Consider the following 22,765-nt stretch of genomic DNA (forward strand, 5'->3'; position numbering starts at 1 on the left):
ACCCTATCATTATGTTATAATTATAGTTAGAAGAAAAGCGTTAAAATTGACACAGGTATGGTAAACCGACATATTCATGCTTCTCAGCTGTAAAGTACAGAACTCTGTTGGACGAAACGTGAATTTCGTCTACTGTGTACAGTGCTTGGAGCCTAAGTGGTGCTTTCTGTTTATAAGCGCGTTTGGTTGTGTTATTAGCGTCATTAATTGATTTTTCATTATGCTGAAGTTTCGTTGAACCGTCGTACAGTGTACGTGACGCCGACTGTACAGCCGTAGATGAAAAATTACACAATTTTTAGCATTAGATAACTTATAAGATTAACAATCGCATAAGTAACCTTAATTATAACGATAGGATTATAATGACTCTAATTATAACGGTCTTATGACCGTACGTACACATATATAAGGCTTAAGATCGTGTAATTTCCGAGTACAACATATATGACGCTGACTGTACCGTGAATGCAATATTACATTGCGATAATAAACTTTTTTCCTTTTAATTCCCTCGTTTTGGTGTCTTGACTCGGCTAAAGCGGTAATTCAGCATCGCGCGCGTCTACTTGCTACACGCTTACCGGGACATGTAGGCGCGCTGCAGGCAGGACAACGAGAGAAACCATTTCTAAACATAGTCGGGACAAACCCAGCATTCCCGGTATCCGTCGTCGGCTAAGGAAAAAAGGAAGCCGAGTGAAAATCGAGAAACGCGAGCGCTAGCTAAGGGACGCGGGAGAAGAGGCCGCGAGAAGAAACGCGCAGTTTTGTCTATACTTAGCTAAGGCTACTAATCCATAGAAGTCATCGAGCGTCCGATATATTTCTTTCGCACGCTCTGGAAGATGCGTCTCTCTCCCTAAATTCCCCCTCCTCGGCCTTTAAAAGGCTTCTCCCAGCGTTATTCAAATCAGGTAATATCTACATACCGTTTCGGTTTGCAAATAATTCAGCTCTGAATAATATTTGATATATTGTTGTTGCTTATTCAGAAAATCGACTGTTGTAATGCACGAATATGCGTGTGTATTAGAAAAAGTCTTCTGGCCCTAGATTGAATAAATGTTAAAGCTATTATGCTGATTTATGTACTTTACCGTCACCAGAACAAATTTACTCTAATCGATTGAAGCGTTTACTCGCACCAGGGAGAAATTTTATAGAAATTTTATTGTAGAATTTTACAGGCGAGGAACACATATCAATATATTCTGTTTTAATTTATCCTACCGTTTTATATACGTGCTACTTATATTTTAAGAAATGACGTTTACTATTATGAAAAATTTACTACGTTTCTTGATAAAATAAGTTCTACTAACAGCTTGTTCTTGCGTTGGAAAATATGGTAAGATTGAGAAGAATTTATATAAGAAAAGCTGTAATATTTTCTCCGTATACACAAAGAGAAAAAGTTAGTGTCCATTCAAGACTCATATTTTCATAGACAGGGTATATAAGAATATGAATATTCATCTTAATTTTAACAGGCAAATATTTCGAAAAATATGGGAAAATATTTCAGATAAAAGTTGTAGGGTTTGAAGAGGGACATGAGACGGTGATTTTAATTTCGTTGGTTATTTTAATACAATGAATTTTTTAAAATAATTTTCATCAGTTGAAAGGAAAAGAACACTGAACAGAAAAAACGATATCTTTAAACGAAGAATTATATCTGTCAGTTCGAAAATATCGTTCTCTTTACGTCAAACGTTTCTTCTTCTCAATGAAAATTATTCTTGAATAATAAGAATATAATATTTTAATGGAACTACATATTTTCTCTTCGTAAAAGAAACGAAATTTTACCTTTACATAAGATTATATATTCTTGTTTATACATGAGAATATGAGTCTCGAATTAACAGTACATCAAGAACATTTGCTTGTGTGATTCCGAATAACGTTCATCATCGCTTCGAGCGAATTCCCACATGTTTCGCGCGAGAGTGGAAACTTCGAGAATACGGGGAAGACGGGAATTGACGGCGTGGAAACTTTTTCGAATCAACTTAATAGGATTATCGCGTTGAATAGGATTATATCACCCGCCTTGTGCTTCGGCACACGCGCGTGCAAGTGCACACCGATGCGAGCGCTTGCATCGATTCGAAAGGAAGTAAACAAGCTCGGTGCAGAAACGGTACAGGTCAATGAAAACCGAGTCGTCGGTGATACCACCGAGGCAGACCTTGTGCGTTCAGCTGGGCGACTTTGGATATACGTGCGTACATACATACATATATAATCCGCTCTCTTGGCAAATATAATTTATCGCGACGTTGATGCTCCGTATTTTACCGCGGACAATCGTGAAAAGCCGCCTTTCCTCTTCCCCCTCCCCTTCCTCTCGCCTTTCACGCGACGATCGCCTATTTAGATACGTCTCTATTGTGCGGGATGGTAAAAGCGGCACGTCAGAATGTCATACGTTAAAGCAGGAAACTGCGGGACACTGGACACGTCCGCGCGCAGCGTCTCGCTTCGCGAAGATACGCGTCGTATGTGCGTGCGTATTCCCACGCGTCTGTGTGTGCGTTCGTGTACTGCGCCGATACACCGTTTCTGCGATTAAAACCGAGCGTCCCGGTGACGCGCATGCCCTCCGCCATTTTCACGATGAATCAATCGATGACGGATTATCCGGCGGCGTTTCTCTCGCCGACGCGTTTCCGAACGATACGCTTCCGCGAGATCGATATTTTTTTTGTCGTCGTTTCTTTTCCACTCCATTCGTCGACTGATTCGCAGTCGCGTTCATCCTTGCCGCGTATGCGCTTGTGTATACGCGCGTTTACGCGCGATTCGCTCGAACGAATCTCTCGATTTTGCGATAATTCGCGAAACCGGCACGCACGAAACCCGCGGACGGTTTAATTAAAATAGTCTGCACTCTGTCTGCGCCTTTAATTGCTATTGTAAATTCCATTTAGCCTCAGCATCGCCGTCAATGAAATCAATTGCCGAGCTGTAGGGGCGAGCCGCGCGTAGGACTTGCTCAGAATTTTCCCAGATACCGATTGAAATGCTCGAATTTTTCCGTATACATGACAAAATCTACAATCTAAGTGAATCTAAGCAAGTAAACTGTATTAATTTCAATGAGATTTTATAAACACTTATTACCATAAAAATTAAATCGCTTTTTGTGCTCATTTTCAACTTACCGTGAACTCAGGATCGGTCGCGTTCTGCTACAGATCTGGAACAAAAAATATGGTATCGCCGGTCAGGTTAACGAAGGTTAACGATTTAACGAGAAATATACACGTGGATACGAGCATGTTAACCTTTTGCAATCGTCGTAATTCAACGATTTTTACTACGACAACCATGTCCCAGTTTTCGATTGGAAAGGTTTAAATGCAAAAAAAAGCAGCAAGTCTATAAACCTACCTTCAAGCCGACCCTGCTCGGCTCGAACCGGACTCTCCGGTGCAGCATCCGCATCTATCGAGATTGCATCTCTCGGAAATCGAATCCGTGGTGTGGTAATCGACTCCGCTAGACCTAAAAGAAAATGCAAATTTCTCGATGTTGATATTGATCGATTTCGATGTATCAAGAAGAATAAGAAGAATTCGAAAACACATATGAAAGTAATCAAGCTGAAATATGTCAAAACAAGTCAAACATGTTAAGATTGTAGCACTATAACGTACACGTGAATGTAATCGCTTGAAAAACACCTTGAAAACGTCTTATATCGCGACGTCTTAAACACGACTTCAAGACGTCTGAAAGACGTCTTATGTCCCGATTTTGGATTTTTACTGTTTGGCTCTTTGAATATATTTATATCTTCTAGATATTTATATTTATAAAATATACTCAAGATGTTTCGTGCATTTTTTCTGATAAAATCAATTTTAACGTAAAATAAAAACAAGGAAAACATACTTCTAATTCAAATTTATGTAGATTTCATAAATTACGTAGATCAGAAAATATAACGTGTAACATATAATATGAAACATCTCACGCATACTTTAATCGAGCCGGAAAATCGGGTATCAAACGCGCGACGCTTTCAGATCCGCTTATCCTGGCGTTATAAGGACTTACGATCGCTCGTTCGTCGCATACCTGCGTATTATTGTTGCCGAGGTCACATGACCTTCAGCCAACTTACGCGAGTTTGGAAGCTCAGCGTTAGGTTATTTATTCATGTGTGTTAACATGCCCTCTATATTATAACATCAATGTTACGAATTATTTCATAATATTTAATTGCCCCCTTGACATTCGAACCGTTAATGTGCGTAACCTCCGCGATGACAGCCACTCGCGGTAACCGTCGAGGTGAGCAATGACCCGCATCGAGATCGGGACAGCCAATTCGCATCGGGAAACAGGCAGCGATGAAATAGCACGCCTTTTCGAAGATAGAGATAATCCATTGTAGATATTTACAATATAAAATGAACTATATAATTTAGTATACAATTTTATATTAAAAAAGGACATATGATCTTGTTTCATTTCAAATATTCGTTAATTTTGTGCAAAAGTCGAGCAAAATATTTAAGATACTTCGAGTTTTATATTTCATTAGATTTATTATTAGATTATATTTTATTAGATATTTATATTTTCTAGATATTTATATTTAGTAAAATATACTTGAAACGTTTGGTACGTTTTGTCCAATAAAATCGACTTTAACGTAAAACAAAAACAAGAGAAATATCTTTGGAAAGACGCTAGAGAGAGCAAAGAGGATCCGTTTGCTTTTCCCACTTAGAATCGCGTGATTGAAAGATTAAACTTCCAATTCAAATTTACGTAGACTTCCCCGTCAGAGTCTACAATCTTTTGGAGAGATCGCGCACACTGGATCTCAATTAGATTCCAAGTAACATTCTACGTGGAATGTCCGCTCGCTGTCTCGCTTGCTCTCTCTGTTCCAGCAAGAAACCTGTCTGGAAAATCGCAGAGAAGCATGAAGATGGTAACGCGCCGCGAATTTCTGGCGTGTATCCGGAACGCTCGTTGAACTGTTTCATTCGACATATACCGGTCCTTTTTCCCGCCGCAGTTCCCTTTATCTCTTTCCGTGACCGCGTCTAACGAATCGTCTGTTTCATCCGGTCTGTCAAATCCATTATACAGACCGATATTCTCATAAAAGCCGTTGCGTTTAGTTAACAGTATTTGGCCGAGCGCTAATTGGCCGAGCAATTATCGAGTCGAGATACGCGGTAGTCATCGCGAGGAGGCAACGCTATCCGATGAAATTTATTATATGCGGTAAATCAAAAGCCGATGCGTAGTGTAATGTGTCGTAGAGCTCATCAGTTGCAATTAGTGGCCATTCCGGTAATAAGCGGGGAATTGGAAAAAAAATAGATAGAAGCGGAAGCCGAAGGGGAGGGGGACTTATCCGCGAAATGCCTTGCTTCACGCGAGAACATTATTTATCTGGAACGAGCGGGAAAACTGCACGCTTCGGACGGAATTGCGACTTGAATCTACCGATGTTAATCCATCGATATTAATTAACCCCCGTGCGTTCGCGAGGTCGTGTGGCATCGTGCGCAAATTAGCGATCGGCGATTGAAACCGTCACGGTGGACTTAACTTCGCGAGCTGGGCATACGGGAAGAAAGAATATTCTTATTTTAAGAAAATCCGCATTCTCAACATGTACATGTTGAAGTAAAATTATATGAGTGTTGAATAGGTAAAGCTTGCTTGCACGAAGAAATCCCATGTATAGTCCCACTAAAAATATAATATTCTCGTTATTCAAGAATAATTCTCTTGAATTGAGAGTAAAGAATATTGGACAGAAAAGAACGATATCTTCAAACCAGGAATTACGATTTCTTTAACTTTAAATTAAATTATTTTCATTTGAATATATCTTTTATATTTAAGATTATCTTAAGCATATCTTCAGATATTATACGGGTGGCTTCATTGGCTACAAAGTATCTAAAGATGAATCTGACTAAAGACGGTCTCAAATATAAGTGATTTGTATTTTGAAGTGAAAACGTTCATATTGTTGGAAGAACATTACCGTACATTTGTTTCAAACATAGAATTACTCAAAATAACACATTTATCTTTTCGACATAATTTTTTTAACGCTGCAACAGGATTTACTATTTTCAGAATAATCATATTGTGATCTGTAGTGGACTGTTGTATGTAATCTTGCAATAACATTATGATATTGTTGAAATTCAAGAATATTAAATTCTCGTAAGAAGATAATATATTCTCGCTTATATATGTAAATAATGATTGCGTCCATTGGAATATATGTCTTGAATTTTATTATTTATATTTAATTATTCCCCAGTCAGTGACTCCCGGAGAAGTCGAGTGGGATGTTTTTTCGAGTTGTCTCGAGGGGATTCGCCTCCGTGCAAATGTTCGGGGCTCGTGTCACGCTAATCATCCGATAGGCAGCCGAAACCGATGAGAGTCAGTGAGCATTAAGTGACGGGAGGAAGCACGGCTTCTCTTGTATCAGCCTTTAGGGCTTCCGGTGACGCGTACCGCGGCACCGTGTACGTACACGGGAGAAAAACATTTGTCTTAAATTAAGAATAGATATTCTCATATAAGAATAGATGCTCTCTATAAAAGCAAAAATATTATAATCTCCTTAGAAGATTTTTACTCTTGAATTTCATTGATACTCGCGTCAATAGAAATTCAAGTCCTCTTAAGAAGATTTCTAATATTCTAGCTTGTATGTGAGAATATTCTTGATTTAAGATTAATTTCTTTTTCTTTCCCGTGTACGTTCGATACATCTCGAAACGGGGTGATGTAACTCTTCGCGTTGCCGCGCACGAGCTCGACGTGGCGGATGTACCATTCATATTTACCGCGCCCCGCAGACCTCTATAAATTCTCCTCAGTTTTTTCCTCTCCGATCGATATGTTAACCTGACCCGAACGACCCGGTGACTCTCGCGAAAAATTCGCTCGGATAACTGCTCGGAAGATCAACGCGGGGAGACAGACGGAATATATAACATCGATCGTAAATCTGGAATATAAATCCCGATTAATTAATCGACGATCTCGCGCCCGGCTCGAGAGACGCGAGAGTGCGCACGTTTTCGCGCGTGAGTCGCGGTTAATAATAGCGTCGACGTTTACCGGAAAGTATGCACGCGTATTTACTTATTGCGGGATAAAATTGGAGGCAACGCGAGAGGGGAGGGGGATGCAGCGTGAGAGAGGAGGAATTTTCGCCGTATGGACCGCGCTGCCTTTTCTTGCCTTTTCTCTCATTTTCTCTCTCTCTCTCTCTCTCTCTTTCTTTCTCTCTCCCTTTCTCTGCCTTTTTTCGTTAATTTTCCCCGACTAATGCTCTCTATCCGCGGCATTGATTGATACTACGACCAGTTGCCAGGCAACGTCTCGGAGCAGACTTGTCCGTGTACACTGGCTGGCTATATAGAATTACGCGAGAACGCTCGCTCGAACTCCCCTGGCAACGCGAGTTACGCTTCCATTGTACGTCGCATCGTCGATTCTTTAATTCGACGCGAGAAGAGTTGGCGGAATTTTTTCGGCGTTTCTTCCCCTCGCGTGAAAGAGGAGAGATCCGAGAGAAGCGAGCCGAACTAACCCCGTGCGGTGCGATTAGCTCGTGAAATATTGAGAGGCAAGATCGAAGTCTCGGGAGTGGAACTATCGATTTCACAAACAATTTTCAATCGTTCTACAATTTGTTTCTACCACACACACACACACACACACACACATACACACATTTTGGTACCATTCGCGGGTAACTGTCGCGGTATCGCGACAATAGTTACTTTTCGTAAATTTCAATTTTTCGATTATAATTTTTTTGTATTTTTACACCATGCTTTCATTTCTTTAAACGACTCTGGGGGACGTAGAAAATCGTCGTCGCACGATATCAGAAGTGGAGTACCTCCACGTTAAAGCTGGCGACGGAGGGTGGGTACACAGGATGTGGCGGCGATCGATTGCCAGCTGGCGAGGAACCACGTGACGGGGCGCGGTGTCGGTGACGTCATGAAACCACCGCCCCCGGCGGAACAACCCTCCCGGCAAACTGCGACTGCTGATTCATTCATTCTAATTATCTCATTACGTTTCGGAAGAACCGCACGCTCTCTTTGTTCTCTTATTACGCCGGACCCCTCCGATAATTTGCACGCGATCCTTCCTACGTGTATTCGCAAAATATTTACACTCTTTACGTTTTCACGGAAGACAAACATTGTAAACCTCTCGCACCGCCCGGGAATATTAATTATTCCCCATCGTACGGATCTTTTAATTTATGCGAAAATACTCGCTTCGTATATCCGGACTAAAATATTTAATTCAGAATACGGTAAGCGAACATGCGAGTTTTTTTAGAGACGTGTCTTCTTAAAATATAATACTGTCCAATATTCATAAATAAATATTACGAATAAACACGGAGATCAACTTTTTTAAATAAATACATTTATCTATACACATCTACGTTTCTCATTTCTTTTTTTCATTTCGCCCACATGTCTCTTTTGTTCACTGATAAAGAGCTGAGAAAAAATGGCATCGCTCGTATAATGCGATATCAACTTACTTTTCTCATCCATCAAGCTATGACTGGGCTTGACAGCTTCTACTGTCTTAACCTTAACCTTACATCACTCGGTGGCTGAACCACCCTACCTCCGTGAAGCCAAACCGATGCATTCTTATACATTTATACGCAGTTATGACCCACTGTCTTACTAACCCCCGCGAAAGTCTTGAACTTTGACGATTACTAGGTTTGCATCACTCTACTTGCAACACCCGATTTTACACGTAACCTAAACAATGTATCATAACCGATAATGTATTTGACAAGTAAAATTGTCCGCCGATCTGTGACAGCCGATGCAGTTGTTTCCGCGAGCGTCATAATATATGTACTTTTATCAATTTAACGAGTCAAATATTTCGGTCCATCGTCGACTCTTTTCAGTAAACAAGTGTTAATGAAAACTATAAAGGTCTCAAATAATTAAACATAGTCAATATGTATAACTGTAAACGTTTGACGCGTATTGACGCGAATTTTTTCAAACAAATATATTTATAACGCTTAAACAACCATGTTAGCTGTCATATAGGTCCAATTTTATTCGTCAATTTTTGAAATCATATTTATATTTTTCCCAATATTTTTTTATTTAATTTAATCTAATGAAACAGGTGGATACATTGTGAAGTGGAAATTGTAATTTTTGCATCGCAGTTTTTTTTCCTGTCATCCAATTTCCAACGAAGCATCCGTTTACGCGGATCTACCTCTCGGGTTTAACATGGTCGCGCATACGCCGATGATCTAAAACGAGTGCAACCTACTTTCTATTCAAAATATCACAGCCAGGCTCGGTAGAGCTTGGTAACGTTCATGAAAAAGAAAAAAGAGAGAGAGAGCATGTCGCTGGAGTACCTAAAGCTACACACTCAAGCTTGAAGAGCAACAATTTATATGCAGACGCCATTCTTAAAAGTTTTTCGATATTACGGCGATCCGCTTAACATGTATGAAGAGGACTCAGCTGGAAAGTTCAGCTTATACTTAGCAACCATCGTTTCCGTTTGTTATAGGTTTTCTATCATGGGACAAAGACAGCTGTCACGTGGATCTGGAGAAAGAATTATTGGCCTTAGTAGCACAAGCCCCCGAAGGCGAGGAAGCCAGAAACGGTAATTATTGTTTTGAGCAGGGATTGAAAGCAATATAATAAGAAATACAATTTTATACCGCCATTTCTCGATATTACGCAACAACTGAAAAAAGAAAAATATCAATTTCATTAAATGTCGGTATCATGAATATTTCGGTGCAATAGACGCAGACGATTCTTGTTAAATAACAATAATATTAATAGCGCAATTTGCTAAACTTGTATTGCACGACTGGGATATACTCACACTGAAGCTGAAATTTACATATATGACAGTAATAAACAAATAATTTGATTATATATATTTTTCCACCTGATTGTACATAAATTTATCATACGTACAAAGGAATATCAAAGAGATAAAAAATGTCCCATAGTGATTTGTGCATTTTCAACGATGCAGCTTGGATTGCGCGTTATTTCCAACACCAATATGGGATAAAATTTGATCTTGGCTGTAAGTATTGTGTAACTACTGTAATGTAGTATTATAGTATATGTGCGTCTACGAAAACAGCAGAAAGACAGATTGTTCACTGTGATATAGATTACGGTCCAGGCAGCGATGTGCAGTTGTAATTGTGTTGTAAATTGTTCTGACATTGTTATTATCTTAAATATATCCTAGCCGAGCAAAATTACTATGGTACTTTTTCGGTCCATGAATGTTTATATTTTCGAAAAAAATTCTCTGGCGTGTGCCGGGTAATTGGACTTCCAATAATTTTAATACCATAATGGTTACATGTGAAAAGAGAAAGAGAGAGAGAGAGAGAGAGGGAGAGAATTTTATAGTAAAAATTACTGAATTTTGTAACGGAGAAATATATTGACATTCTACTTTGTTTCATTATCCTTCCATTTTGCATGCATTTGTATTTTAAATACTGAAAAATTTACCATTAAATAATTTATTATGTTTATTAACAAGATAAACTCCACTGTCAGTGAATTTTGTCAATCTCTTCGTTCACTGCTAAAAAAGCATGGCAAGATTGAAGAGCATTTCACATTTGAAAAAAACTACGATACTCGCTGCGTGCACCGAAATTTTCATAATACCGCTTAATAAAAAATCAAGTTATCAACGAATATTTTGCATCCAAGCATGCATTCAAGCGTCCGGTAAGCTGCGTGGCAAAGTATTTTAAACTTAACATAAGTAGCCGCGTAGCTTGCTGGAAGTTGATTATGGTCTATTCGGAGCGTTCGGAAGAAGTGGACATGAGTCTTCGCGGAGCTTTCTGCGAATGTTCGATATGCGTGCACAGAGAGAAAGAAATTGTCCTTCCGTAATTTTGATCCTGAGAGGCGGTCGGTTCCCTGTCCACTTCTGAGCCACGCTCGAACCTTTACTAAATGCCTCGATGATCAGATGATAAGCAGTGAGTTCAACGGCTATGACGATGTCTTTGTGATTAATGCTTATATAACGTACCTATATGGTGTTAAAATTTCGAAAGCTGGGGAAAGCGTTGACGAATCGAACAATTACGTGTCAAGGTAGTGTGTGGGAAACTCGCGGAAAGCAATCTTCCAGATCGGCCTGAACGCTCCAGTGTGCCGTAATCAGCTTCCTTCCAACTCACTGGAAACTTTCCTGATCGCTTCCTTTTCGACCAGGCGGCATTTTTACTTTGTCGTGCGATACTCATTGTCGGTAAAACGAACGAATGGGCTTTTCAGGCGAAAGATTGATCCAATATGCTACCGAGAACCTCGTGACCGAAGTTCTCATACATCCGCAGACGAATACGTTGTTGCAATGTATTCGCAACCTTCTCGCAAGCTTCACGAAACACCGGCACATCATACACGCTGGATACACATTCGGTGGTAATGGTTCCTGGATACTGCAGGTATAATTTATATAACTTATGCAGCCGCGCATAATTATTAACCCTTTGCGTCGCAATGGGACCATACGTTATCCCACCAACATTTTCTTCATTTTCAGTGATTTTAACTAACTTCCAGGCAGTCATAGTCGACTATATTATTACTATACATTCTCAAAAGCATAAGGAAGTAAAAATGAATACCATGTGGTTTAAATGTTTAATCGTTAACTTGCTAGACACAAAGGAAAATTAAAAACAGATATTTTTTTTTCAGAAAAATTAATTTGTAAACGAACTATTAGGAATCGACACATCACAATATTATCAGTTTGTTAAGGACACTTAACAGTATTTTACAAATTTTTTACAGAATTTTTCGTAGGTTCAATTTTTTACGATAAATGATTGAAATATTTTGATTTTTTTTTGGTAAATTTATCCTCCTCTTCTATCCTAACAAATTTACTAAAAGTTAGCTAAAATAAAGCGAGATGCTAACTTACTTCGGTGTGCAATAAATATAAATATATAAAAAAGACGTTGAAATAGTTACTCGCTACGTCCTCGTCGTTATTTTTGGGTAATGTTAAAAACGAGATCATTCATTTTGAAAATTTAAAGTCGCTATTCTTACCCGCCAGTAATCCGCCATTTGAATGTCGATTTTTGTTGTTGTTAACATATAAGAATAAACTTATATTCCAAATATGAAAAAGATATCACTGAGAAATCAAAATTCTTGAATAATTGGTCCGTCATATTGGATCGGCGATTTTGAATTTTAAAACTCTGCCTTTGTAAACCTCAGATTCATAATCAGCGACCCCAACAATATTTAGACACCACATTTCAAAAAATTCCGTCAAGAAATAAAATGTATGACTCAAAGGGTTAATAACGCTATCCACACCGTGCAATATTCGCCGTGCGGATCCTGAGAGAGTTATCGCGAATTAGCAACGCAATCAATATTATTATTATTCAGGATGGGACCTTCAGTCTCGCAGACTTTTTGGATGCGTTCAGTGAACATGAGGTGCAAAGAGTCCTTCGTGCCTACGAGAATAGCGTTACCGTAGATATTTATTGCGCGGGTGTCGGCGATTGGACGACGAGCCGGTTATCAAAGGAGACTTGTTGCAGGTGCGTACCTCGTTCGTTATTCTTACAGAAAGACGATATTTTCCATTCTATCGTCATTCGTGCAAATCATTTGAACAAATGCCGTGCAATCGTGGAGATATGACGTCGGTATATATCGAATAATTTCTAAGAAAAATATAAAGAACCTTGTCGACTTTGGATTCCTCGTGGTTAGTAATAAATCGCATATTGATCAAGGTGGAGGAAGGATAGACTGTTGAAAGTCTAATATCCGTTGCTGAAAAGGCCGTCTGAATCGGCAAATCACTTAAGGAATTAAGTTTCCTTATTTGATTAAATGAAAATGTTATTTGCCTCTTCTTGCGGGTATTCCACTACAGAGAAGTGTCTTCTTGATGCCGAGAAATCAAATAAAAGAATGCCACTTAGTATATTTTTCCAATATTTCAAAGAGTATATCTCTGAATAGCGTCGACTTGAAGGATTGTATCTATGGAATATTTTTATCCTCTAACAATAATTTTTCATTTCAGCTGAAATCTGTTGCTAACCGCAAGGAGCCCGAGTAGATAAAAGATATTTATCTATATAAAAATGGACAAGATTCTTTATATACATACATTAAATATTATATTAGCGTTCTAGTACTTGCAATCTTAATTTTATCGTTCTTTGAGCAATCTAGAAATAATTTTTCCCCTGCAAAAACGTCGAGGCATCGGTGATTTCCGAGATAGGAACGATCGACAAAGCTTTTTTATGGACTAAATTTCGAATGACTAAATAAATATAAAAAAAAATCTTTCTTAATCAATTTTAAACAAACTCCTCATTTTTATAGAATTTTAATTTAGGCTTTATAAGATCTTAGTAACAATATATAACCTCAAAAGAGCAGGGAAATTAAATTTAAATTAATTTTCTAATTGCTTAAAAAATTTGTATTATTCATTTGTACACTTAATAATAATTAACCCTTTTAGTGCCGGGCGAAAAAGAGGTGCTTATGCGAAGATAACCGGCCGATTTTACTAGGATTTGGTAAAAGGCTCATAAAAACCAAACGAAAAGCAATATTTAAAAATTATTTATTTTAATTCTCTCGTAATGAAATTAGACTATTTATAACGTATTTTAAATTTATTTTGATAGAGATCTCTCGCAATGCGAATAGTAAAGCGCTACAAGGTGCGGGCCGATATATCGGCTCTGGCACTTCTCGCCGGTGTAGCAGGAGCCGATATATCGGCTCCCGGCACTAAAAGGGTTAATAACATATATTAATATAATATAAAATATATGTATTATATATCAATTTTATGTGATCCATTTTGTTTGTTAAATTAATTATAATTATATAATATGCAAATAATTTCCATATATGAATTTTTAAATATAAATAAATATCGTATACGGGGATCGTCTGTTGAAAATCTTCGGAAAGTCCTTGATATTCTTATTGCCGTGTCTTATCGTCGCTCTTGTCTGCCTGCAGATCTTGCAGAGTCAGAGTGAATCCCGACGATGTTCTCACAGCCGGTGTGCCGGCTATCACGAGTTTCACGAATTATATCGGACAGTATCTCGTGGCGCAAACACTGGACCAGCTCATGGAACCGTCCGACGTCGTTGGAAACATTAGATTTAGCCATCCGACTTTATACGTCTTCCCCGGTGGACAAGGTGACGCCGCGCTTTTCGGTATAAACGGCTTCAACATGCTTGTCGACGGCGGCTTCGCCAGGAAGGCTTGCTTCTGGGACTTCACCAGGCACTTGGATCGGTTGGACGCAGTTCTAGTCACTAGGATAAATAATAGCAACATCGGCGGCATGTTCAGCGTCCTTCGCAAGAAGAAGGAAATGCACGTCTATCCTCAGATCGGCCATTTCTTCTGTAACTTAGTTGTAAGTATTCTTCACTTCATAACACTCTTACCTTCTCGTTGACACACTTTGACTTCGATCTATATCGCTACTGCGTGCTATCATAACGGCTTCCCGCTGAACAAGTTTCTCAAGACAAACCAATTTATGGTCGCTTTCTTCTCTTTTTATATGAAAAAAAAAAAAAAGAAATCGCTCCGTATAATCGGATTTTTATCACATTCGAAGACTGGATGAAAATTCGAAGCCGACGAAATCATCTATCCGTGAATTCACGAATTACCGCGACCGAAAGCACTCGTCCGAAAATTCGGCTGCATTAAAATCCAATTGGGATAATGAAGAACGATCGACCGAGTAATGCAAACCTCTTGGAGATACATTTCTGTCCCTACAAGCGAATTCCCCTTCGGACCTCCCTTCTTACTATATGATTATAGCGAAGTTTTGATCTTAATTGTTATATTTGCGATTGACACGACGAAATTGACTGGAATTGGTTGTTTCGAGCCAAGATATAATTTTCATGCTGACCAGTGCGATCTAAAAGCGTTCCCAGCTCGTCGTTATACTTTCTCGTGCACGTTCGCCTCTGGCATGCCACGAGCTGGCGTGAATAACCCGAATAATCTGCGACGCAGGAAAGAAGACAATCAAACTCACCGGACGGCGACAAGGACATCGATCCGCTGATCCTGAACCTCACCGACATCGGGCAGGAGATGGTGTTGAATCTGCGGCACATCAATCTCCGCGTCCATCCCTGCTACAGAGACCCGGACCCGATCAATCTCTACCACAAAGTGGGCCACGGCACGCTGGACATGTACGTCCTCAGCCCGAGCAAGGACAGTCGCGAGGTGCGCGAGTTCTTGGCGAAGTGGCACGCGTCGGACTCGAAGCTGTTCGCTGGCTCCCACAAGAAGGACAGCAACAATCTCACATTCCCCATTCAGAATCTCGTGTCCATATGCGCGCTCCTGGTCTGGCAGCCGGCTAATCCCGAGGACACCATCACGCGAATCCTCTTCCCGGGCAGCACGCCGCAGCATAAGATCTTCGAAGGTTTCGAGCGGCTTAAGCACTTGGACTTCCTGAAGCACCCGGTGTGCTCGGCGAAGACGCTGTCGCCGTCGACGTCGTTGGCGACGCTCCGGGACAAGCCGGCCAAACAGAAATTCAGCCTGATCGAGAAGGAGTCGAAGAAGATTTCGGAGCCGAGGAAGGACAAGAGGGAACCGTCGGAGCCCAAGTCGATCAAGGCCGCGGAGGAGGCGTCGAGGACCACTCCGCAATCCACGCCGATCATTCCCACGAGTAAGCCCAAGTCCGAGGTAAAGACGAAGAAGGTCGCGGAGAACAAAAAGATCGAGACCGAAGCGAAGGAGGCGAAGAAAATTGAGCCCGACGCGAAGGAAAGCAAGAAGATCGAGAAGGAGCTGAAGGAGGTGAAGAAAGAACCGAAGAAGGACGACATCAGAAAGACCGAGCTAATCAAGCCGGAACCCGACAAGACTGCGCCGAAGGAACCGAAGGAGCCCAAAGAGCCCAAGCCGAAACCCGAGCCGAAGAAGAAAGAACTAAAGGAAGGCAGAGCCACGCTGAAGGCCGTTAAGGCGGCTGAGCTGATATCGAGGCCGAAGCCGAGCGAAAAGAAGGCGAAACCTTCCGGCATGGAGAAGAAAGACGCCGTGAAGTCTTCCCCGACCACTCCGAAGAAGACCCTGAACGGCACCAGGACGGACATTTGGAAGGCCGTGCCGAAGGCAAGGCCGGCGTCCAAGGCCGCGCCCAGTCTTCCGGCGAAGAGCGCCAAGGAAGCGAACAACAGGAAAGTGGTGGAACAGAAGAACATTGAGAAGTCCGGCGCGAAGGACACCGTGACGGCGGCGGCGCCCGCGGTCAAGGTCTCGGCGAAGCCGAAGCCGATGGACCGGAAGCCGATCAGCCGTCGCGCCAAGCCGGTCAGCCCGAGCAAGGCTCGCATGCCGGGCAGCCCGGCGAAATCCACTCGCAGCACGCCGACCGCCTCCGTCAAGTCGGACAAAGACGGCGTGATTCGCAAGGTGAAGGGCGACAAAGGCACCACCGACTCGTCCACGGTCTCTACTCCGTCCGGCATCGAGCCGGAGGCGGTGAAGCCGATCGATAAGAGCTTGATCGAGCAGTCGGAGGACATCTCGCTGGATTCGATAGAGAGCAAGGTGCTGGCGGACCTGAAGGAAGAGCGGGAGGTCGTCGAGGAGATCGAGGCTGTGCTGCAGAAGGCCGAGAGGATCGAGGAGACTCGGAAGGACGATCGTTTCGAGGGCGACGACGAGATCACCGCTGAGGCCACCGACAAGAAAGAGGAGGACATCACGGAGGAGGACGTAACCGCCGAGATCGAGGACGCGCCTAAGAAGGAGGGCTCCCGGAAGGAGAGTCAAGAACTGACCGAGGAGGACGAGTACCTGATCGTCGAGAAGGAAGAGATCTACACCGAGGATTCCGCGCAGAGCGGCGAAGGTGAACAGAAGCATGTGCTCGACGAGGCCGAGTCCGAGAAGGCGAAGATACTGAAGGATGTGGAGGCGATGAAGGAGAAGGGCGAGAAGGAAGAGCCGGAGGAAAAGGGGAAGGACGAGAGCCCGGAGAAGAAGATCGAGAAGGCCGCGGAGAAGGTCGAGAAGGAAGCCGCTGATCTACCCGCCGAGCACAAGGAGCAGCTGCAGGCGGAAGTGAAGGAAATCATCGCTTCCGCAGCTGAGATCGTGCAGAAGACCGAGGAGAAGGATGACTCCGGCAAGAAGGACAGCGAGGACATCACGAAGGAGCCGTCCAGCCTGAGCCCGGACAAGCTTGACTCGTCGGAGAAGAAAACCGATACCGACGTAAAGCCAGATGTCGAGCAAAAGGAACACGTCCTCGAGAAGATGGAGGAGTCCCAGGAGAGAATCTCCACGATCGAATCCGGAGCCACCACCACCGCCCCGACCCTGCCGGAGGACGAGCGAATACCGTTGGACGAGATAAAGGAGGACATCGACGAGAAGCACGTGATCGAGGAGGTGAAGGAGAAGGACGCGCCGGCGAAGCTCAGGGAAGAAGTCGTACCGGAGACCGTTCCCGTCGCCGTGAAACCGGAGGTCAAGGTGTTCGACGTCCGCCAAGCGATGCAGAGCCTGCAGAGGGACATCGTCAAGACGCCCGACGAGGTCGCCGATCTTCCGGTGCACGAGGAGGTCGACCCGAAACTTTACAGGATGGAGGACTTCGAGAAGGGCAAGGAGGAGAAGCCGACGCCGCAGGAGGTCAAAGAGCCGCCCACGCCGCCTGTCAAGGAGCAGAAAGGTGTCTTCAGTTTCTTCGGCAAGGTCGCCGACAAGTTCGAGAAGGGTATCGATAAGCTGACCAAGAAGACGAAGAAGGAAGCCGACAAGGATTCCGAGGAGAAGTCCTCCTCGAAGTCGAGCTCGCCGAAGGAAGCGAAGGTCCAGGAGAAGACGGTTCTGGAGGAAGTTGACATGGAGAAGATGTTCCCGAAGGTCGGCAAACCCGCCGACAAACCCGAGACGTTCGAGGAGGCGAAGCCCACGATCGCCGACGTGAAGGTTGCCGCCATCAAAGAAACGGCGGCATTCATACAACAAGAGATATCGGACAGCAAAAGAGCCAGTGTGCCGGATATCGAAGAGAAGCTCGCGACCGATAAGCCGGAACGAATCATCACCAAAGTCGACATCGAAGTGCCTCCGTCGGAGAAAGCACCACCTGTCGTCGTCCCATCGACGAAATCACTCGAGGAGCAAGAAATCGCGAAGGAGATCGAGCTCCTGAAAGAGGAGGGCATAGAGGAGGACGCTGAGGAGGTGAAGGCTCTGCTGGAGGAAGCGTCGAAGAAGTTCAAAACCGTCAAGGACAGCCTGAGAGATTCCCTGGAGTCTCTGGAGGAGAAGATCAAGGAGGAGGAAGAAATGGCCGCCGCGTTGCAGGAGTTACAACCCGCCTTGGCAGATGCGGTGAAGGACACCTTAGAAGGAGTGATCGAGAAGTTGGAGGAGATCAAGCCGCATATCGAGAGCTTCTCGCCTGACATAAAGGAGCCGGAAAAGGTCAAATTTGCTATACCGAAGGACGAAGATTTCGAAGAGGAGTACGAAGAGGAGGAGCCGGAGGGACCGTTCAGGGATGTGAAGGAGGCCGTCAGGGACGTGGGAGAGGTCCTCGCCGGCACCGCCGGTATTGAAATCGACGACAAGCCTAAGAACGTCGAGGAAATCGTGAAGAAGGTCGCCGAAGTTCTTAAAGAAGACGATTTCCTCTCTCACAAGGTGTTGTTTGAGGAGCCTGCTAAGAAGGACGAGATCTCACCGGTCTCGACGGACAGGAAGCCATCGAAGGAGGAAATCTCGCCTGTCCCGACGGATAGGAAGCCGTCGAAGGAAGAAATCTCGCCAGTCCCGACGGATAGGAAGCCGTCGAAGGAAGAAATCTCCCCAGTCCCGGCGGAAAAGAAGCCTTCCGTACCAAGTGGGAAGGAATCCCCGGAGGAGGCCGTCGAACTAGAGGAGAAGGTACCTAAACCCGATTTCGAGTCTGTCGTGATACCGACGAAAGTCGGTATCACAGAAGAAATCCCGGTTCACGAAGAAGTCGAGGAACTAATCCCGGAGAAGCCGGAGAAACCGCTGCTCTCACCGTACGAGAAACCCGACGCTGTCAAGGTGAAGGAAGAACCCTGCGTGAAAGCAGTGAAGAAGGAGGAGATGGTGTCTCCCGTGAAAGAAGACATCACGAAAGACATCAAGGGTGCCCAGAAGATCTGCGAGGAGATGCTGAAAGAGGACGAACACATCGCGCATGAGAAGCCAAAGGACGAGCCCGACACGTCTCAAGTGGACGTGCTGCAGGCCGGTATCGAAACGGTGTGCGTGAAGGAGGTGGCGAAACGGCCCTCCCTCGAGGACAAGCTGCCGGAGGGCGAGATAGAGCAGCCGGTGATAGGCTTCGAGCAGAAGGTATCTCCGGCGAAGGCGGAGATAGTGATGGTGACACCGGACTCCGCGCCGACCTCGCCGAAATTCACCACCGACAAGATGTACGATCAGGAATTGGAGGCGGCGGGTCCACCGGGTGCCGCTGAGGCGCCGAAGCTGCCCGAAGACGTGAAGGTGGTTCTCAGCAGGGAAGCGCCGGTCGAGGAGATAATCGAGGAGCTGATCATCACGAAGAAAAAGAGAATCACGATCGAGGTGATCGAGTACATCACCGTGGTGAAGCGTATCCCGCGGGAACGCGTCATCTACATCATCGAGGAGATCATCGTGAGGAAGGGCCTGCCGAGGGAGAGCGTGGTGGACGATCCCGAGATACTGAAGCTGAAGGAGCCGATCACTCCCGAGAAGAGGATGGAGGTCGAGGAGTACATCGTGAACGAGTACATCGTCAAAGGCAAGCGGATCACGATACAGGTCGTCGAGGAGATCTCGATAAAGAAGGTGGTGCCCAAGAAGATCGTGATCGAGATCATCGAGGAGATCATCGTCAAGAGGAAGATCGTCCGGCACATGGTGCTCGACGTTCCCGAGGAAGTGCTGTCGGAGATCGCTCGAGAGGAGCCGCCGGAGAAGTCGCCGGAGGAGTCGCCGGAGGAGTCCGCGGAGGAGCAGATCACGCCGAAGATAGACATCAGCGCGAAGCGCGAATCAGTCGTGGTGGAAGCCGAGCCGGAGGAGCCGATCGCGGCGCAGAAACGCGCGGAGCTCGAGGAGCTCATCGTCGACGAGTATGTCGTCAAAGGCAAGAAGATCACCAGGTCGACGATCGAGCAGATCTCCGCGGAGAAGGCCGTGCCCAAGCAGATCCTCATCGAGATCATCGAAGAGATCATCGTGAGAAGAAAGGTTCCCAGGGAGACGGTGCTCGGACTCACCGTGGAGGAGATATCGGCGATCATCGGCGAGACAGCCGAGGAGCGAGAGGAAGAGCCACCGGAAGCGAAGGTCTCAGATGAGAAGCGAGAATCACCCACCGAAGTGCCCGAGATTTCGGAGACGAAGGAGCTCCCGGTAACTTCGCAGAAACGGGCGGAAGTCGAGGAGTATATCGTCAGTGAATACGTCGGCAAGGGCGGCGGCGTCACCGTTGAGAAGCTCGAGGAGATCTGCGGCAAGAAGAATGTATCCAGGAGAATCGTCATCGAGATTATCGAGGAGATCATTGTCAAGAGGAAGATTCCGAGGCGCGCGCTGCTGAGCATCACCGAAGAGGAAGTGTCTCGCGTGATCGCGGAGGAGGAAAAGTCGCCGGAAGCGGAAGTGCCGGCTGAGAAGAGAAAGTCGCTCGTCGAAGCGCCCGGTCTGGCCGAGGAGAAGAAATCTCCGGTCGAGGCGAAGGAGGACAAGAAAGAGGACGAGCGTGAGGTCGCTGAAAAGGAATCGCCCACCGTGCCCGAGGAGGAGGAGGAGGAGGAGGAGAAACTGGTGGACGGCTTCGTCAGCGTACCCAGGAGGATCTCCGACGGCACGACGGACGTAAAGAAGAAGGAGGCGTCTCCCGTCGAAGAAGAGCCGTCGGCCTTAAAGGAGCACGAGAAGGATGTGATCGACGACTTTGAGGCGGTCGAGCAGGAGTACAAAGTGCACGACTTGCCGGCCACGTCTCCCGAGAAGGCGGACGAGATGAGGGAAAAGGAGGAAGTTGAAGAGACCGCAGACGATACCACAAGCGAGGTGATCGAAGCGGACGAGAAGTTCGTGCAAGAAACTAAAGAGAAGGCGGGCAAGGAAGAGCCTCAGGTCGATGTGGCGAAGGCCGTGAAGCCCGCGGACGAAAAGCGGGAGCCCGAGGAGCCGGAGACATCCGAGGTGTCGGAGGTCGTCGACACCATCGAGAAGTACCTGGACGAGGCTAAAGAAAAGACGGACGACGTTCTCCCGAAGGAGCCCACCGCGAAGCCGGTGTCGCCGGTCCTCGACAAGGCGGACGAAGTTCCGACCGAGAAAGTGGACGAACGTAAGGAAGTCGAAGAGAAGGAGGCGCCCAAAGACGTCACCCCCGACAAGCGGCCGTCGATTGGCGCAGCCGTCGAGCCGGAAGACACTTCTAAGGCAACCGTACCGAGTCCGAAAGCGATCGATGAGAAGCCCGTGACGGACGAGGTAGTGAAAGCAGCGGAAGCCGCGATCGCAGACAAAGAGACCGACCAGAAGGTCCTAGTGGAGGATGTGAAGTCAAAAGAGACAACTCCGACGAAAGAAGAGCTATTGAAAGATACTGAGGAGGTCGTGGAAGCGATCAGACCGGAAACTAAATTAGCGGACGCGACGGGCTTCGCAACGGAGCCGAAATTCCAACTGGTCGCAGAAGACATTCCTGTTATACCCAAACTTGTGGAGACTAAGGAGACCGAGGACGAGAAGAGTCCTCCTGAAGCGGCCGAGGAAGTTTCGCGCAGGAAAAGGAGCGTTTCACGGGAACCGGAGGACGAAGCGCCAAAGACGAAAGACGATATCGAGGCTGAGCTTCCCGAAGAGGCCAAGGATGAGGGTAAAAAATCACCGGAGGACAAACCGTCGAAAACCGACGAGGACACTGGCACCGTGCGAAGAATGTTGGTCACGGCGAGCAGTGAAGATGGCAAGGAGGAGACCGAGATTTGCCCGACCGGCACCATAACCTTCATGAAGACCGTCACCCCGGACGATTCTCTGAAAGACACGTCTGTGAAATCCACACCGGACAAGGACTCCTTGCTCATAGACAAGGATTCCTTGCGCTCAGAGGAGAGCACGCCGGAGAAGGACAGTATCTCTGAAAAATCCCCGCCCGACGCTAAAGACAAGGTCACGTCGGAAGACAGCTTGGAGAAATCGCCCTTGGGCGCTCGTGACTCTCAGGACCTCGAGGACAGTTTGGAGAAGTCAGAGCCGTGTAAGGAGCGGAAGGATTCCGAAGTGCCGTCGATCGACGACGACAAAGCGAAAATCACGAAGCCGAAGTCGCCGGCGGAAGAAGTCCCCGACAAGCTCGAGGAATTAAAATCTCCCGGTGAACTCGTCGCCGAACAAGTCGGCAAACCCAAATCTCCAGCGGAGGAAGTCAAGGATCACGTCGAGATAACGAAGGCTCCCGCCGAGGAGGTCGAAGAAAAGGCGGACAGACCGAGATCGAAATCTCCGTCGCCGCCCCAAGAGGCAGGATTGGGTGAGTTAATTTTCATTTTTAACCACCAGGGCGACGGTTGGAAGTGTCCCTCATTGATTTTAAC

At 45.2% G+C, this 22,765-nt stretch overlaps 1 protein-coding gene across 1 annotated transcript in view; it reads left to right on the forward strand.

The window, feature by feature from the left end:
- Positions 1 to 22,765, forward strand: part of LOC106742733 (microtubule-associated protein futsch) — a 63,027-nt gene that overhangs the window by 25,334 nt on the left and 14,928 nt on the right. Inside the window, exons 2-6 of the mRNA XM_014615943.1 lie at positions 9,604 to 9,702; positions 11,370 to 11,542; positions 12,510 to 12,667; positions 14,124 to 14,535; positions 15,156 to 22,701. Coding sequence (XP_014471429.1) covers positions 9,604 to 9,702; positions 11,370 to 11,542; positions 12,510 to 12,667; positions 14,124 to 14,535; positions 15,156 to 22,701 — 8,388 coding nt within the window. The remainder of the gene's footprint in view (positions 1 to 9,603; positions 9,703 to 11,369; positions 11,543 to 12,509; positions 12,668 to 14,123; positions 14,536 to 15,155; positions 22,702 to 22,765) is intronic.

Source organism: Dinoponera quadriceps, unplaced genomic scaffold (genome assembly GCF_001313825.1).
Source record: "Dinoponera quadriceps isolate SergipeBrazil2010 unplaced genomic scaffold, ASM131382v1 scaffold589, whole genome shotgun sequence".
Lineage (NCBI taxonomy): Eukaryota > Metazoa > Arthropoda > Insecta > Hymenoptera > Formicidae > Dinoponera > Dinoponera quadriceps.